The following is a 19,877-nucleotide window of genomic DNA, read 5'->3' as shown; positions in this document are numbered from 1 at the left end:
TTAGTCATCTCATCTAGTTTTTCATTCAGAAACACTGCTTCAGTTTTTAATTTAGAGATGGTTTCTAAGTGTTCTACCTTCTCATTCTCCAATTAAGTTACCACCTTCTTCTGGCTTTCAACTTGTTGACTCTCATCTAGTTTGGCATTCAGAAACACTGCTTCAGTTTTTAATTTAGAGATGGTTTCCAAGTGTTCTACCTTCTCATTCTCCAGTTGAGTTATCACCTTCTTCTGGATTTCAACCTGTTGACACACTTCTGCACTTCTGTGACACAACTTTCTGTAGGTAGTGGCCAACTCTTCAAAGGTTACTTTATCATCACTTGAGTCTTCATCAGAACCCCATCTTCCAGTCAAGGCAGTCACCAGATTTGCAGACTCTTCTGTTTCACTTTCATCAGACCAAGTGGCAGCAAGACTCATCTTCTATTTCTTGAGGTAGGTTCCACATTTAGTTCTAATGTGTCCATACCCATCACATTCATGGCACTGAACTCCTTTTCCTTCTTTGGAATTTTCATCTAACCTTGTTCTTCTTCCAGCATTGTTGGATTTACTAATGTCAGATGAGATGTTCTTGACATTTGCCTTAGATCTTACATCCATCTTTTTCAGAAGTCTATTGAACTGTCTTCCCAGCATTGCCACATCATTTTCCAGATCTTCATCAACATCCTGACCACTTTCCTCCTCTTCCTCCTCAGTGTTTGACATGAAGGCTATGCTTTTGGCTTTCTTTTCAGATCCATCACACATTCCCATCTCAAATGTTTGGAGGGAATCAATTAGCTCATCAACTCTCATATTGGAAATGTCTTGAGACTCTTCTATGGCTGTCACCTTCATAGAAAATCTCTTAGGGAGTGATCTAAGTGTTTTCCTTACTAATTTTTCATCAGACATCTTCTCTCCCAGGGCTCCTGAGGCATTAGCAATTTCAAGGATACTCATATGAAATTCATGAATATTTTCATCTTCTTTCATCCTTAAATTTCAAACTTGGTGGTGAGCAGCTGCAGTCTAGACATCTTTACTCTAGAGGTGCCTTCATGAGTGGTTTTGAGAATGTCCCAAGCATCTTTAGCCACCTCATAGTTGTTTACCAATCTGAAGATATTCTTGTCTACTCCATTGAATATAACATTCAATGCTTTAGAATTTCCAAGGGCTAGATCATCCTCCTCCTTGGTCCATTGTTCTTCAGGCTTTTTATCAGTTGTAGCTTCTCCTTCCTTAGTAACTACTGGGTGTTCTCAGATTGTTAACACAACCTTCCAAGCCTTATTATCCAGAGATTTTAGGAAGGCTACCATTTGAGGTTTCTAGTAGTCATAGTTGGATCCATCCAAAATAGGTGGCCTGTGAATAGATCCTCCATCTCTCTCCATAGTACCAGAAAGTATCGTCCCTAGATCTCACCCAGAACCAGAGCAGGATGCCTGCTCCGATACCAATTGAAATTCCGGTATCAAATATGAGATGTCGAAGCTAATGTCACGACACTAATATCTGAACAATACAAACAGGATAAAAGATAAAGAACAGTAATGCAAGAGACACAAGCAATTGTTAACCCAGTTCGGTGCAACTCACCTACGTCTGAGGGCTACCAAGCCAGGAAGGAAATCCACTAAATAGAATCAGTTCAAAGACTCTCAGTAAACAACACAAGTTACAGTCTTTTTCACCTAATCTCTACCCGTGTGACTTCTACCTAAGAACTCTTAGATATGAGATCCCACTCACTCCCCCTCAATCACACCAGTGATATAAACAAGAATTACAATGAAAAGAAGACACTCTTCAAAGACACACACTTGATCGTACTTAGCAGCTTCAATCAAGTAGACACACACTCATGCTTAAAAGCTTAGAGTGACAAATTACAACACAAAAATCAGACCAATTCAATCATCTATGGATGAATTGAATGGCTTACAATTCACACGACCACACAAGACTAAAACCCTTATTCTCTCTCAATATTTCGTTCGTTATTTCTTGTGTATCAAATCAGGTTTTCCATGTCCTTTTTATAGAAGCATTCAGTTGGGCTTGGACATCATAAAACCCTAAAACTATTTTCCATTCATATCTTCTTATGACAGTTGATTAGATCTCTTTGGAAAATAAGATAATCACGTTGTAGTTATTGATTGATAGCGTGTTCAATTAACTCATCAATCATACACAGATTTCCATTAAAAACGCAATCACATAATACATAACATTCAGACTGAATGTTCTGTATACAGATGTCATGGCATCGAGTCTGACATCCTGGAACAATCCTGCATAAATATATTTTAAACATCCAGCAGGTACAAGATATCTTATGTTAAGACATCTCATGTGACAACTTGTGAACTCTCTTGGTTTTACCAAAATTGCTGCCAACACTTAGAACCAACACTATAATGTTGGTTGTATTCAAGTTGGGAAGAAAAATGTGGGTTGCCAAGAAGTTGGAAAAGAAAGAATTTGAAAAAGAAAGAAAATTGTGAAAAAGAATTGAAAAATAAAAAAAATGAAAAGTTTGAAAGAAAAAGTGGCAAACAATTGGTGTCAACAAATGAATTCAAATGTGTATCATTTAAACAAAGATAGGTGGTAAATGAAGTTGTGAATGATTAAAAGTTAGAGAAGTGAATGTTCTTCTATATTATGGCAACTTCGTTTCAATACCTTTAGATATAGCCCTTCTTTGATAGTCAAACTTCATTACAACCCCGTAAAGTCCTTTGTGATTTGTGTTTTTATGATTTCAATGTGATTTGCTTGGATGAGTGCATAAGTTGATCAAGATGTTAGCAAGATTATTGGGTGTGAGTCAAGTCCCTCATTTTTTTTCTTCATCACAATTTGAAGATGTGTGCTAGGTGTGTTTCATAATTGAACATGTGTTGTTTTAGAATTTGTGACATGAGTTTTGTGTTTAGAATTTGTTTCATGATCATGGTTTGGTTATAATAGAATGGTAAGCATCACTTTGCTTGTGCTTTTGAATTTTTGAACCACGCATTAATCTTATTTTCTCAAAACTTTTTTGATAATGTGAAATCTTGGAAGTTGCTCTTGTTTCTTTAGGTTTGTAAGACTCTTGTTAGAGGACAAACAAAGTTCTAAGTTGGGGAGAGTTGTTAAGGACCAAATTGTGTTGATTAATAGTATAATTTAATGGCTCTTATTAACTTAATTCATTGGATTTGTATATCGATCCCTCAACTTTCGTGTAAATTTAGATTTTTAGTTTAATCATGTAAATATTATGAAGATTAATCATTTTGCATGTAATTATGTAATTTTGTTGCATTGGAGGAGCTTTGGATGCTAAAAGGCCAGACAAGGACTTCTACATGCATTTTTGGATCAAAGGCATGCTAAGAGGTGGGGCTTACCGCAGTCAAAACGCCGTCAAATGTTCCAAGGCAGTGGCTTTCGCGCTAAGCGCGATCTAGTGGTGCCAAGTACCACTTAAGATGGTTTGGTGAGTTTTATCCTTTAGCCACGCTAAGTGTGGTTTGAAGGGGCTTAACGCGGTCTGGACTTTAGATTTTTATGGAGATATTACATTTTAGAGAGAGTATTTTTTGAAGATCAAAAGTTGGGTTCACATCAATCATTGGAAAATCACGAATGATGCATGTTCATCTTCATTCTTCTCTTTATATCAAACTACCAAAAATTACATATTTCGACATCTATAGAATACACTATTAACACAATGAATTACATATTTGACACACACATATATATACATATATATATATATATATATATATATATATATATATATATATATATATATATATATATATATATATATATGGATTGAGACTTTTGAAAAAAATTGAATTTTGCTTAGGCTAAAAACATGGTACCATGAGGACTTTTGCTATGCATATAAGAAAAAGTTGTTGCGGGCAACATCATCACTTTATTCGTCATCTATTCTTCTCTTTCTTCTTTAATTTTTTTTTCCATAAGTATCAGTTAATCTCCTTTTCACAAGAAATTTGAAGCGGTTAACACAAACTAATCTTGAAACTAGGTGAGCTTTTAACATCAGACTGAACTCACGAATCTAAGAGATTTTATGCAGGGTTGATCTCGAACCATATCAAGCTTTTAACATTGGGTTGAGCTTGACCAAACATTGGTTTTATACCGAGATAACCAAAAATCCGTGAGATTTTAACACCGAACCGATCTCGAACCTATGAAAACTTTTACACAGGTTGAGCCTTCAAACCGAACCGACGACTTAGAAACTAAATCCCCAAAACCAAACAGTTTACAGATTTAGCTCTAAACCCAAAATAAACCAAACCCTAATTTGAGGAATGGTTCAACCAAGATGAAAATAAAAACTTGTTTGGTAAACTTACAAATCTATCCTTCCAAAATTACAATTTCCTCACTCGCAAAACAACTTTCTCATGAGTAACACAGAGACATGTTCCAGCATCAATAACAATCAGTAGTCAATGTTAAATTCCCAAAAATAATCAGATTAAAATACTTCATCAACCCATCTATCTAACCATGGGTTTATGCTAAAACTTGCGTTGCAAATTACCCTGCCCAGGATACTTCATCAACTCAAGAGTACTTCAATTCTCCTGAATAAAAACAATGTCATTTATCAACTCTTGACGTTATATACAATAGGAATGATCAAATCATACGGGTGTAACACAACTAGTTTTACACTGCTCAAGTATATATTATATATTAAAGATTATTTCTATAAATTTTATTTAAAAACTTAAAGATTAACGCTATTTAATATAAGTAGTTAAGATGTTAATTATAACACAATTCAACTACACATCATATGATTTTAAATTTATTGTAAAAAATTAAAGTAATAATTGATATGATATATACTTTCAATCAAGTGGTCAGTTCTATAAAATATGTATCAAATATGAAGTTATTGAACACTGTAACACTAACAAAGTATTATCATCATATAAATTTAAAATTTGTAGTTAAATGATCTAACAATTGATGTTTACTTAAATAAATAAATAAAAATTATCATACGTTTATTTGTAGTTTATCAACTCAAAAGGAAATTTCTATTTGACGGTTGAAATTCTTACCTTGCCTTGCAAATCCATGTCACGATAGATGTGCCATTTCCTGTATCTCTGCTCTCCAATTAAAGCAGGTCTAAGCCTAGGGGCAGTAGTACAAGTCAAACAACAACATCCTTTTAGATCCTTTACACATTTTCTGCAGCATCTGCAAAACAAAGGTTTAAATGCTTTAATTGAAGAGAAAAATATAAATCACCAAAAAGCAGGTTAAGTCTTGGTTTAAAAGAAAACAAATGCAACAAAGAGACTTACAGGAAAAGCAAGTTACAGTCAAGATTTGCACAATTCCGATGTCTCAGTTCACTAACTTCTACATTACATGTGTAGCATTTGGCGAACTTATCATCACTAGAAACTGGAGTCATCCTACCTTCAGGAATGGCCACAGGAGGAGGGAGAGACAATCGGGAGTCAAATACAAATAAATTTCCTACCCACTCTGCAGCACCTTCATTCTTTATATAGTGAGAAACACCTCCCTTTAGAGTGTACAAATTTTGAAATCCATGCTGCCTGTCACAAGGCATCAGGGCAATATATCAAAATCAGCAATAGAAAAAAAAAGGACACGACTTCAGTTCCTTAAGTTACGCTTGGGAGGGGGGAGAGGAGAGAGAGGTCTAAAGATAGCCTTTCCCTTGCTTGAGAGTTTTATATAATGAGCGCAAGTTTTAGGGGAATTTTAGTCACCAAAATCTTCTTGGTTGTTTTTTGGATTCCCCCAAGCGGAGGTGGTTGACTTGCAAACAAGGTGGGAGTCCATCCTCCAATTCCCCTCTCCTTTCCCTCCCAGCTCCAAATTTTGCTTAAGAGTTTAGAGGAGAGAGAGGGAAGGGCTTTGGAGGGTATGGAGTGGAGATGAAACTAGAGAGAAATCTTTCACCTTATTTGAGAGTATTTTTGTAGAGAATAAGATATGAATGCTCATAACTGATATATTTATTTTTATTTTGAGACTATTATAACAATATGGAAAGGATTTGAAGAATTTTCCCAACTCCTCCAAAATCTTCATCCAATACATTTGAGTTCCCCTATATTTTAAATGAGTTTTAAGAGGATGAGATTTCTAGTTTAAAAGTTTTTTGGACAAAAACCTGAGCAGTTCTTATTTCTCCTTGTCTACTTTGCTCTTGGGGAGTCCTTGTGACTCACCATTCACAGCTTGCAAAGTAGGAATATTATGAAGTTTTCGTTCCCTTTCAGCGAGTAGGTAAAGTAGACATACAAATTTATCACCAAAAAATAAAGTAGGCATACAAACCCACTTTCAAAATCTTTTTCCAATACATTTTTGAGCCCTTCGATATTAGGGGGAATTTGGACCTACAAAGCACGGAGACCTCTAGGAGTAGGCGTGTCGCAGTATGACACGTGTCGGAAAACTCAAACAAGTGTCCCAAAAAATGGTTTTTTCTTTGCTTCGATACTCTTTAAATCGGTGTCTGGCACCTATATGACACTCATTCGACGTGTGTCGGGCAATTAAGTTTTTTTGGCCTCCCAGTCTTACATATTTCTAGATCTGTCCCCGAGTCAGTGACAAGACTACAGCTGAGTTATCTGAATATAAGATGGCCGGAGGCCTCTTTGGATTGGCTGGAGCAATAAGTCAAAGGTCAACATGTGGAAGCTCATTTCTTACAAATTTAGCACATATAGTGTGTGTGTGGGTGTATTAATGAAAATAATTGTTAGATTGCAGTTCTTCAGAGCGTGAGTGCAATTGAAGTATTTTTTAGCATGTAAATTAGTACTTTACTTGATATTAAATTATGAGTTTCTTACAAACTATAATATATAGGTTTATTCCAAGAAGAGAAGTAGAATTGAGTGCAAAACTTGGTTTTCATTAAATATAACCAAGCTCTGAAGATAGAGATAGATGAGTGTGTGATGTGATTGATCCCATTCTCTTGAATGATATTGATTATAGTAACAAATGGTTAGTGGGAGATTAAGGAGAAGATGGTGAACCTATTGAATAATTGGCTTATGAAGTGGACAATTTAACTTAGAGGAATGCAAGTGGGGCTAATAATGAGCCTTTCAATAGGCGGCAAACAGTAGCAAAGAGGGCAGCTGCAAGTGTATCTAGTGCAGTGGCACATGATATGGTGGTAGAAGATGTTGAAGAAATCGAAATTGATGATGCTGAATATGATGATGAGGAGGAGGAAGAAGACGACATCTACAAATCTAGTAGTGATGAGAGTGATAAAGATGAACAATTTAGTCTAGATGATGATGATATTTGATTCCTATACTAGAACATCCATTTGAGTTTTAAATATTTAGTTACTGTAAGTGTTAGAAATCTAAGCTTCTTTGTTTGCTTGACTTTTGTTGGTATTTAAATGTATGCTTTAGTTAAGACATGTGATGTGACTTTTTATTGCTAATTATGAGTTTTAACTAAGTTATTTCTTTAATTTTACATTAAATATACATTTTAGTATTATTTATATAATTTGTCCAAAAAATTAATATCAAATAGAAGTCATCCTGCTACACTATCTCACTTTTGGGATCAATTGCTCCACTGTCCAGGATTGACCACCTAGTATCAGACGACAGTCACTGCTATTTGTAATAGCATATGTAGAGTAAATACAATAAATGGTAACAAATATGATTTGTTTATTCAAATTATAATCTATAATCGTAACACTAACATTAAATATATAAATTAGATTCTTTGATTCTGAACTAATGCAAGAAAATAACAATCCTGAAGTAATAATTTACCTCAGTATTGTAGAATACACATCACAGCGAATCCCTCCTGTGCAATACATCAATATGTTTGCATTTTCTTTATCTACATTTGACAAAGGGTCTGAAGCAGTGATCTGAAAAGCGCGAATTAAAGAGGACTACATTAACAGCCATTAAGGATACAGAAAAAATTGCAACCAATGATTCATGGATCCCAATCAAAGATGTATAAAAAGCCCAGTACCACAGTGAGCCAGATGCAAAAAATAAGTTAAAATGAAACCCATATTGGCAGCTAGAAACTTAGAATACTACATTATTATCATAATAATAAATTAAAAGTTTTTTTTTATGAAATATCGATATTAATATTTAATGCAGAAAAACCAAGATTTTATAGCATTACGTTGACTAAAAATAGTTCTACATCTTGATGGCATGTTTCAGCTTATCATAAGATCATATGAATCCCAAATCAGCCCACATTTCGTCAATGAAACATCAAAATATGACTGGACCTCTTCTTGAGACAACCCAAATGAAGTGCTCCTAAAACAGTCCACGTTAGGCCGTTGAGCCCCACGAAAATGTCCAATGTCCCACTCATAACCTGAATAATGGCAACAATACTATATTCAGACTCAGAAGTTATAACCATTGCAGTGGTAAATTTTCTAAAATAGTACACAGATAAATAGGAGCAACCAATTTTCCTTGAGACTGTCATGCCATTGCCAAAAGAAGTCATTCCTTAGACAGTGTTAGACTATAATATAAGTGATTTGATTCAGGTGGCAGATAGTTTGAACCCCGATCAGAGTATAACACAGGAAACATAAATAAAGGTATATTGAATTTGGAACTGTAGAACGTATACCATTTCTGACATCCAATATAATGTTATTTCTGTTGGGATAATCTTTTGAATGCGGATCATTTTTATTGATGGCTTCTAATCTATGTCTCCATTCTGAAGGTGATAAAGGTAACGCCCGCATTGAAGGATTGAGCAATGGAAGATCTGATATGCCACCTTGAAACTGTAGATAAATGAAAGTTATAAGTTGATAGTTTGTTGTAAGGCCGCAGCTATTTATGATATGCGTAAAGACACTAACAGGTTGCGATGAGCTATAAAAACTTGTGTTAGAACTGTCATACTGAATTGAAACATAGTTAAAGATATGCCAATAGGCTGCATATGTTTAGAAACCACATGACAGTGGAGCCTCCTCAATGATGAATCCCAAGCATAGGCATTAAAAATATGGCTTGCCTGTACTAATGAAGGCTTATAGCGTAACTTCAATGATGGAAAGGTATGTCCAGTTTGTGATGGAGTTATCTGAAGGAGGATGTCGGAAAACCTGGTATCCTCTTTTATCCAGTTGACATACGTGATAGCGTCTTTGGATGGCCCACTATACTGGAGTAATAATAACAAATCACATATCAGAATGACATATATTTGAACACTTTCCAATCTGATTATACAAAAAAGAAAAGTAACCTGCGCATTAATCCCTTGTTCATTCAAATAAATTCTTCCATGGATGTCTAGACCCTGGAATTGAATTCAAATATGTTATCTAATTCCATAAAATTAGAAGCATTTTTGTTGATTGAAAAATGAAAAGAAATGGAACCTCGGATTCCAAGAAAGAGAGGTGTTTGGCGACTAGTTGTTGTGGGTTTTTGATGAATACAAAATGGTAGAAATTAACGACAACAAAATCCCTTGAACTTGAGGCTTCTACTTGAGCAGCCAACGGCGGGTTCCGATGAATAACAAGAGAGGAGTTGTTGAATTTCAATTTAAAGAAAGCCTTTTGAAATTGAAACTCCCCGCTTTTATTATTGCCGAATAAACCTACAGGAGAAGGAAGGAGTGACAGTGTCATAGCCTCGCTGCACCACCTCATCGCGTTAACACACTACAAAATACAAGGGACTGAAAAACCGAGACCAATTCCAATCCAATGGACAACTCAAAGAATACAATTATTCCATTAACTAATTATAATAAGAATTTAATTGATAAAGTAATGCAAACCAATTATTGCGATGAATTGATGGTGTAAAATCTCTTATAATAATGCAAGAGAATTTCTTTGTGAGATTAATTACTATGCACTGTCAGTGTAAAAAATTTTACACTATTGATTTATCACCATCATCCGTTTGTATTACTTTATAAGTTTTTAAAATAAAAGTCAAACTTGTTTCAATATCCAACGTCTATAATTACATGAAAATATTAAAATACCATTAGTTTTTGAGATACACCGAAAACACGTTTTGGTATAGCCTGTTTTTTTTACTAATTTTACCCTTAGATAACTTATATAATTACTTCTAATAACTTCTATTGAAATCACAACTATTATCTTTCATCTATCTTCCTACTATTAACTTCTATTTAAAATCAATATTAAATAAAATAATATCGTATATATTTTCACATGTATTCATTAAAAAAGCGGACAGACGGGCACAGAGTGCCCGTGTGGACGCTAGTTCTAATTTAATGTTTAAATATTTTGGAAAAACATCTTCAAATTTATTTTGAAGATACAACTCCGAAAAGTATTGAAATTTAAATCACGTCAGAACCCTTCTCTTTTCCTATTTTAAAAAAATATAAAATTTGCTCAAACTCTCTTAAAGTATTTTCCATCAACCAACTCCCAAATGAAACAACAAAACTCAGAGGTTCTTTAATTAAAATCAAGTACATCAGAGACATCAACAAAGTGTGAGGTAAACTTTAAATTTGTAAGTTCTTTTTATGTTTTAAAAAGTTTTAGAGTTTTTTTGTTTGTAAATGAGTAGAAATTGATTATTAAGGTAAAAAATGAGTAGAACTTACATGAATGATAGTTTAGACATAGTGTAAAATATGTTTGTTGACTGAAAATGATGAGCAAACCATTATTTTTTGTGTTTGGATGTATGTATTGCCACCATTGACGCACCTGAGGTGTTGCAGAAAATTCCTGAGATACATCTCTGAAATTTTCAACGTTTAAGTTTCCCAGTTATCAGAGATGCATCTCCGGAAATTAGTAGTATGTTTTTTTTTTCTTGTTTGTAGTGTTGCTTGATTGCACTAATGGTATGATTTGCTTTAACTTACATGCATTATGGTTGATAGACACGATAAACTGAGGCACAGGAGGATTGCACAACATGCATCAGTGCGGCGGGAGAAGAGTCAGGTTTTAGAGACTCTTGTTTACTTTGGCCATGCAGAGACATCTACTTTTGGGGCTCATGCTTCTCCATCTTCTTCTTCCCGTAGGAGACGGGTTTCACCTACCGATGTATCAATCCCTTCATCCTCCCACAGGTGCCATGTTTCACCTACTCATGTGTCAGAGGTACCCGAGTCACCAGTGTACCAAAGGCACTAATGTCACCTCTGACAGATGATGCTTTTGAGCCAGTGTCACATCTTACTTATGATGCTACTGAGTCAGTGCCACCTCCGGATGGTGAGGCTATTGAAGATGTTAAGGTAGAGCCATTTGGAGAAGGCCATGCAGAGTTGTCATCATTGCCTCTGTACCCATACCATATTGTCAGTCATATCTGGGGCAAAGATGTAGCATTAGTTGGATTCATTCTTTTTAATTTACATTTATTTTAATTTACAAGTTTCTAAAATTGATTTATTTTTCTGCGGGACTGTGATCCACTGAAGATTATTAACCACGAGCGAAAGATTACTAGCTTGCCTAAGTCGAATGAGGTGTGGTTTCAGGCAGCTTTGTCCCTATCTGAAATGAAGGACTTGTGCATGATGTAACACCCCTTTTTATATCCCAAATTATTTAGCATATAATCAGAGTAAATAAGCACGCATATAAAGAAAAGGGCGTCACATGATGTTTTCGAAACTTAAAACTTTCAAAAACCAACAATACACCTGGTCATTCAAAATAACACATTTCACTCATCATGAATATTCAAGCAATATGCGTTCGCAGCAGAAAATAAAGAATACCCATGTATTTCATAAGATGATCCATGTCCCATACCATGATCAAATAAAATAAAACAATTAATGACATAAAGCATATCCAAATAAGATACGAGTTCAATACCACTAATCTACCCAGTGTTACATGATCAGAGCATTGACTCATTACCTAATTTCAAACTAAATACGGAAACTCTCCAGCTATTCTTGAGCGAGCTACCGTCCACCTACTCCAGCAATACTACTCTGTAGTATCTGCACGATACCCATGTAAAGGTAACATTCAAACAGAAAGGGTGAGAATTCCAAATCATTATGAATATAGCATAATAAGGCACAATGAATTAAAACACAATTTAAGAATTCATCACACTTTGTATTATTATAGCAATGATATTAACAGACAATCATTCCACATATTTCAAATGTACATCACACTCACATCAATACATGCATTCAATGATCACATAACTATAGACGACTCTATGCAAGACAATGTGACTCCATGCATGTGGTACCTCAATGTGAACTCAAAGTTTCACCGCTTTCCGATTCAATATCTAGAATCCAAGCCACGCTTCTGATTCGGACAAGACCAAATCCCTACGTCTGTTTCCAATGAAGGATCACCGCTTAATACTACGCCTAATCCCAATTAAGGATTAACGTCTGCTACGTCTGTTTCCAATGAAGGATTGTAACACCCCGATAAAATAAGATAATTATTTAATTTAAGTTAATATTATATTTATTAATTTAATTAAATAATTTGGAATATTATTGGATTTTATTATTGGAATATATAAGTTGGAATAAGAAAAAGAGTTTCATTTGGAGAAGAGAGTTTTCACGTGAAAACAGAGAAGCGGCTGAAAAGTGGAGAAAGGGCAAAGAGGAAGAGCAAGAGAAGAAGGTTGGAGAAGCGAAAAGCTTGAAGCTAAAAGATTGCCGGATTAACTCAGGTAAGGGGGGTTTATCGTCGTTTAATGGGTATTATGGGTTAACATGTAATGGGTAGTGATAAGCCATTGATTTGACCCTAATTGGATTATGAATGCTGAAAAATTGTGATGAATAGATGATGTGAAAACTGTAATTGAATCTGTATATGTGTGAGTCGTGATTTTCCGAACGTATAGCTTTCTACAGAATTGGAATCGGAGGTCCGGAAGTCCTCCAACGGCGGAAAATGTGGAGAATTCTGCATTCTGCTTCGTGTTAGCGCAGGAACAGCTTTCTGTCTTGCGTTAACCGGTTAACCCAGGGTGTTAACCGGTTAACACTGTTATGAATTGTGAAAATATTGCTGTCTGTCTTGCGTTAACCGGTTAACCCAGGGTGTTAACCGGTTAACACTGTTGTGATTTATGAAAATTGCTGTTCTGTTTGCGTTAACCGGTTAACCCAGGGTGTTAACCGGTTAACACTGTTGAGTTTTGCCAGAAAGCATGTTCTGTCTTGCGTTAACCGGTTAACCCAGGGTGTTAACCGGTTAACACTGTTGAAAAGTGGAAAAATTGGTGTTTTAATGTTGGGTACATATTGATAGTTGGCCTATATCGGTGTATGATATAGTAGGGATCATTTCCCGTTGTTTTGAGCAGTATAGGTATTAGTAGAGTGTGCTAATACGGTGATTGATTATTTGGCATGACATGATATGATTATGTGATAAATATGCTGATGATGTGCGAAAATATGCATAATATTGTGAATGTATATATTATGTATGTAATTGTGGATGGACTGTTTATGGCTTAGAGTGTGAGCATATGTCCATTGTGGATTGTTGTTGACGTTGCATGCTAGGTGATTTAGCATGTATGTTATGGCCTTTATGGTGGTAGCTAATTCCCATGGTGAGGAATTAGTGATGAGTTATTGTGGATTGTTGTTGATGTTTGCATGCTAGATGATTTAGCGTGCATAGCATGGCCCTTGGGGTGGTAGCTAATTCCCATGGTGAGGAATTAGTGATGTGAGTCACTAGGTCTCAAATGAGTGGGACTAGTGAGCTTGGTAGCCGTATCTGGATTTGATCGGTGAGGTTGAACTATGTGTTCACGAATAGTCGGTACCGCATGCATGGAGTCTCATTGCATAATGTATGTATGGCGTATAATATGAATGGATGTATTCCAATATACGTGTGTTTTGTGTTGGTATTGAGTATGAGTATGAGTTGTATTGGTATTGAGTATGATGTTTGAGTTGATGTGCCGTTACTGAATGTGTGATATGATTAGGGTGATGAAATGTGTTAATTTACTTAGCATTACATGATATTTTATAATGCTTATTATATCGATTGAGGAACTCACCCTTACAACTATTTTTCAGGTAACGAGCAGTGATTGAGTAGAAGCTAGTGCTTGGAGTCTAGTGTAGTTCCTTAGTGGGTCATGCTCTGGTAGATGTAACATCGGGATGGGATGTTTTAATTGTTTTATTGTTGGTTGTTGAACCAGTTTACATGTAATGTGTTACATGTTTTGTATGATTGATTTGATCTCTATCCGCTGCGTATTGTGCAATGCTTTATGTTTTGAATTAACAAAAGAGCATGACAGTTATTTTGGTGAATGGTGTGAAGTGATTGTGTGACACCCTTAATTGCATATCTACTCTGATATATATTTGTTGTTTTAATTAAATATTTGGGGTATTTTAGAAGGGTGTTACATTAGTGGTATCAGAGCATAGTCGGTCGAGTCGAGTCGTAATTATTCTGTTTCCCTGTATGTGATAGGTGTTGTGTAACCCTATCAGTACTTATTGTTTTAGCTTGTTGGGTTCTCAGAATAGAATGGCTGGAAGAGGTAGAGACGATGCTGCGATTGCTGAGGCTCTGGGTATGCTAGCTGGAGTACTTGGAGGGAATCCGAATGTTATGGGAATGGGAGCTGCTCGTCAACTGAGTGAGTTCCAGAAGAACAATCCTCCAATGTTCAAGGGAGCATACGACCCAGATGGTGCTCAGAAGTGGTTGAAGGAGATCGAGAGGATCTTCCGAGTGACTGAGTATGCCGATAACCAGAAGGTCAGGTTCGGTACGCATATGCTGTCAGAAGAAGCAGATGATTGGTGGGTTGCTACCCGCACTGAGTTGGAATCTGCTGGGAGTGCTGAGATCACTTGGGCAGTGTTCAGAGAGAGATTCCTGAGGAAGTATTTTCCAGAGGATGTCAGAGGAAAGAAAGAGATAGAGTTCTTAGAATTGAAGCAAGGCAACCGGTCTGTTACTGAGCATGCTGCTAAGTTCACAGAGCTGTCGAAGTATTACACTCCCTATGATGAGGCTATTGGGGAATTTTCAAAATGCGTGAAGTTTGAGAACGGGTTACGTCCCGAGATCAAGCAGGCTATTGGGTATCAGCGGATTAGAGTGTTTTCTGATTTGGTTGACTGTTGCAGGATTTTTGAACAGGATACCAAGGCCAGAGCGGAGAGCTATCAGCAGAGGGTTGATAGGAAAGGCAAGAATCAGAGTGATCGTGGAAAACCGTATGCAGCTGGCAAAGGTTTCCAGAGACAGAGTGGGATGAAGAGGCCTAGTGGGGGAGACTCCAGTGCCCTTGCTAAGTGTTACAGATGTGGTCAGGCTGGACATCGTTTCCATGAGTGTACCAGTTCTGAGAAGAAGTGTTTCAAGTGTGGTAAAGGTGGTCATTTGGCTGCAGAGTGCCGGTTGAAGACTGTGACTTGTTTCAACTATGGAGAGGTGGGTCATATCAGTCCACAGTGTCCTAAGCCGAAGAAAGAGAATCAGTCGGGAGGCAAGGTCTTTGCTTTATCGGGTTCTGAGACTTCTGCAGATGATCGTTTGATCCGAGGTACGTGTTATATTAATGGCTTTCCTCTTGTAGCTATTATTGACACAGGTGCGACTCATTCCTTTATATCTTTGGATTGTGCTGTGAAACTTAAGTTAGAGATATCTAAGATGCGTGGAAGTATGGTGATTGATACTCCTGCGAAGGGTTCAGTGACTACTACTTCAGTTTGTTTAAATTGTCCTTTGAGTATTTTTGGTAGAGACTTTGGGATGGACCTCGTGTGTCTTCCACTAGTGCAGATTGATGTTATCCTGGGTATGAACTGGTTGGTGTTTAACCGAGTTTATATCAATTGTTTTGATAAGACTGTGATCTTTCCTGAGATTAAGGAAGGAAAGAGTTTGTTTCTATCAGCAAGGCAGGTGAATGAGGCAGTAGCAGATGGGGCAGAGTTGTTTATGCTGTTAGCGACTTTGGGGGCTAAAGATAAACTGGTGATTTGCGATCTAGCCGTGGTGTGTGATTTTCCTGATGTGTTTCCTGAAGAAGTGAATGAATTACCGCCAGAGCGTGAAGTTGAGTTCTCGATTGATTTGGTACCTGGTACTAGGCCGATATCGATGGCTCCGTACCGTATGTCTGCTGTTGAGTTAACTGAATTGAAGAGTCAGTTGGAAGATCTGTTGGATAAGAAATTTATTCGTCCGAGTGTGTCACCGTGGGGCGCACCAGTGTTATTGGTTAAGAAGAAAGAAGGTACTATGAGGTTGTGTGTGGACTACAGGCAACTGAATAAAGTGACGATCAAGAATCGGTATCCTTTGCCGAGGATTGATGATTTGATGGATCAGTTGGTTGGTGCGAGTGTGTTCAGCAAAATAGATTTGAGATCGGGGTATCATCAGATACGTGTGAAAACTGAGGATATTCAGAAGACTGCTTTCAGAACAAGGTATGGACATTATGAGTATTCTGTAATGCCTTTTGGTGTGACTAATGCGCCTGGAGTATTTATGGAGTATATGAATAGGATTTTCTATCCGTACCTAGACAAGTTTGTTGTGGTGTTTATTGACGATATTTTGGTGTATTCGAAATCTGAAGAAGAGCATGCTGAACATTTGAGAGTGGTTTTAGGAGTTCTGCGAGAAAAGAAGTTATTTGCTAAACTGTCCAAGTGTGAATTTTGGTTATAAGAGGTTAGTTTTCTTGGTCATGTGATTTCAAGAGGTGGTATTGCTGTTGATCCTTCTAAGATAGAAGCGGTATCTAAGTGGGAAGCTCCGAAGTCTGTTGCTGAGATTCGAAGTTTCCTTGGTTTGGCTGGGTATTATAGGAAGTTCATTGAGGGATTTTCTAAGTTGGCGTTACCGTTGACGATGTTGACTAGAAAGGGGCAAGCGTTTGTTTGGGACTCAAAATGTGAAGAAGGTTTCCAAGAGTTAAAGAGAAGGTTAACTACTGCTCCTATTCTGATATTACCAAGTTCGTCGGAATCATTTGAGGTTTACTGTGATGCTTCATTGTTGGGTTTGGGTGGTGTTTTGATGCAGAATAAGCAGGTTGTAGCTTATGCTTCGAGACAACTGAAGGTTCATGAGAGGAACTATCCGACACACGATTTAGAGTTGGCAGCTGTGGTATTTGTTCTGAAGTTATGGAGGCATTACTTGTACGGGTCAAGATTTGAGGTTTTCAGTGACCATAAAAGTTTAAAGTATTTGTTTGATCAGAAAGAGCTGAATATGAGACAGAGGAGATGGTTAGAGTTTCTGAAGGATTATGACTTTGGTTTGAATTACCATCCGGGTAAAGCAAACGTAGTGGCTGATGCATTGAGTCGGAAATCATTGCATATGTCTATGTTAATGGTTAAGGAATTGGATTTAATTGAGCAGTTTAGAGACTTGAGTTTGGTGTGTGAGAGTACTCACAATAGTGTTAAATTGGGAATGTTGACGTTAACGAGTGGTATTCTGGATGAGATTAGAGAGGGTCAGAAATCCGATGTGCTTTTGGTTGATAAGTTGACTCTAGTGAATCAAGGTCAAGGTGGTGAATTCAGAGTTGATGAGAATGGTGTTTTGAAATTTGGTAATCGGGTGTGTATTCCGGATGTTACCGAACTTAAGAAGAGTATTCTTGAGGAAGGACATCGTAGTGGCTTGAGTATTCATCCTGGGGCTACGAAGATGTATCATGATTTGAAAAAGTTATTTTGGTGGCCGGGAATGAAGAGAGAAATTGCGAGTTTTGTTTATTCTTGTTTGACTTGTCAGAAGTCAAAGATTGAGCATCAGAAGCCGTCTGGGCTAATGCAACCGTTGGCTATTCCAGAGTGGAAGTGGGATAGTATCAATATGGATTTTGTTTCTGGTTTACCGAGGACGATTAAGAATTTTGAAGCTATTTGGGTGATTGTTGATAGATTGACAAAATCGGCTCATTTCATTCCGATCAGAATGGGTTATCCGTTAGAGAGATTAGCTGAGTTGTATATTGAGAAAATTGTAAGTTTGCATGGTATTCCGTCGAGTATTGTTTCGGACAGAGATCCTAGATTTACATCGAAGTTTTGGGAAGGTTTTCAGAGGGCTTTGGGAACTAAGCTGAGATTGAGTTCTGCATATCATCCGCAGACTGATGGTCAGACTGAGAGGACGATTCAGTCACTGGAGGATCTTTTGAGGGCTTGTGTTTTGGAAAAGGGAGGTGCTTGGGATTGTTATTTACCTTTGATTGAGTTTACCTACAACAATAGTTTTCATTCGAGCATTGGTATGGCACCGTTCAAAGCTTTGTATGGTAGGAGATGTCGGACACCTTTATGTTGGTATGAGTCCGGTGAGAGTGATGTGGTTGGACCGGAGATTGTTCAACAAACTACGGAAAAGATTAAGATGATTCAAGAGAAGATGAGGATTGCTCAGAGTCGTCAGAAGAGTTATCACGACAAGAGGAGGAAGTCACTTGAGTTTCAAGAGGGAGATCATGTGTTTCTTCGTGTTACTCCGATAACGGGGGTTGGTCGAGCTTTGAAGTCGAATAAGTTGACACCTCGATTTATTGGTCCTTATCAGATTTTAGAGAGGATAGGGGAGGTAGCCTATCGTATCGCTTTACCGCCGTCACTTGCGAATTTGCATGAGGTTTTTCATGTGTCTCAGTTGAGGAGGTACATTCCTGATCCGTCGCATGTGGTCCAAGTAGATGATGTACAGGTGAGAGATAACCTGACGGTTGAAACATCACCTATGAGGATCGAGGATCGAGAGTTGAAGCAGTTGCGGGGTAAAGAGATTGCTTTGGTAAAGGTAGCTTGGGGAGGACCAGCAGGTGGCAATGTGACTTGGGAACTTGAGAGTCAGATGAAGGAGTCTTATCCAGAGTTATTCGCTTGAGGTATGTTTTCGAGGACGAAAACTCTTTTAGTGGGGGAGAGTTGTAACACCCCGATAAAATAAGATAATTATTTAATTTAAGTTAATATTATATTTATTAATTTAATTAAATAATTTGGAATATTATTGGATTTTATTATTGGAATATATAAGTTGGAATAAGAAAAAGAGTTTCATTTGGAGAAGAGAGTTTTCACGTGAAAACAGAGAAGCGGCTGAAAAGTGGAGAAAGGGCAAAGAGGAAGAGAAAGAGAAGAAGGTTGGAGAAGAGAAATGCTTGAAGCTAAAAGATTGCCGGATTAACTCAGGTAAGGGGGGTTTATCGTCGTTTAATGGGTATTATGGGTTAACATGTAATGGGTAGTGATAAGCCATTGATTTGACCCTAATTGGATTATGAATGCTGAAAAATTGTGATGAATAGATGATGTGAAAACTGTAATTGAATCTGTATTTGTGTGAGTCGTGATTTTCCGAACGTATAGCTTTCTACGGAATTGGAATCGGAGGTCCGGAAGTCCTCCAACAGCGGAAAATGCGGAGAATTCTGCATTCTGCTTCGTGTTAGCGCAGGAACAACTTTCTGTCTTGCGTTAACCGGTTAACCCAGGGTGTTAACCGGTTAACACTGTTATGAATTGTGAAAATATTGCTGTCTGTCTTGCGTTAACCGGTTAACCCAGGGTGTTAACCGGTTAACACTGTTGTGATTTATGAAAATTGTTGTTCTGTTTGCGTTAACCGGTTAACCCAGGGTGTTAACCGGTTAACACTGTTGAGTTTTGCCAGAAAGCGTGTTCTGTCTTGCGTTAACCGGTTAACCCAGGGTGTTAACCGGTTAACACTGTTGAAAAGTGGAAAAATTGGTGTTTTAATGTTGGGTACATATTGAT

At 37.1% G+C, this 19,877-nt stretch overlaps 1 protein-coding gene across 1 annotated transcript; it reads right to left on the bottom strand.

The window, feature by feature from the left end:
• Nucleotides 1-4,311: 4,311 nt before the first annotated feature.
• Nucleotides 4,312-9,814, bottom strand: LOC127107982 (rhodanese-like domain-containing protein 8, chloroplastic). The gene is made up of 9 exons (XM_051045344.1): nucleotides 9,472-9,814; nucleotides 9,336-9,389; nucleotides 9,102-9,251; nucleotides 8,703-8,865; nucleotides 8,344-8,435; nucleotides 7,856-7,959; nucleotides 5,360-5,620; nucleotides 5,111-5,252; nucleotides 4,312-4,624 (listed from the first exon to the last, which is right to left on the bottom strand). Exons 1-9 carry the CDS (start codon nucleotides 9,745-9,747, stop codon nucleotides 4,616-4,618), a joined length of 1,251 nt encoding a protein of 416 aa, XP_050901301.1. The 5' UTR covers nucleotides 9,748-9,814; the 3' UTR covers nucleotides 4,312-4,615.
• Nucleotides 9,815-19,877: the final 10,063 nt, after the last annotated feature.

This window comes from Lathyrus oleraceus, chromosome 7 (genome assembly GCF_024323335.1).
Source record: "Lathyrus oleraceus cultivar Zhongwan6 chromosome 7, CAAS_Psat_ZW6_1.0, whole genome shotgun sequence".
Taxonomy (NCBI): Eukaryota; Viridiplantae; Streptophyta; class Magnoliopsida; order Fabales; family Fabaceae; genus Lathyrus; species Lathyrus oleraceus.
Note: the sequence above shows the minus strand (reverse complement) of the source record. Positions and strands in the feature narration are given on the sequence as shown.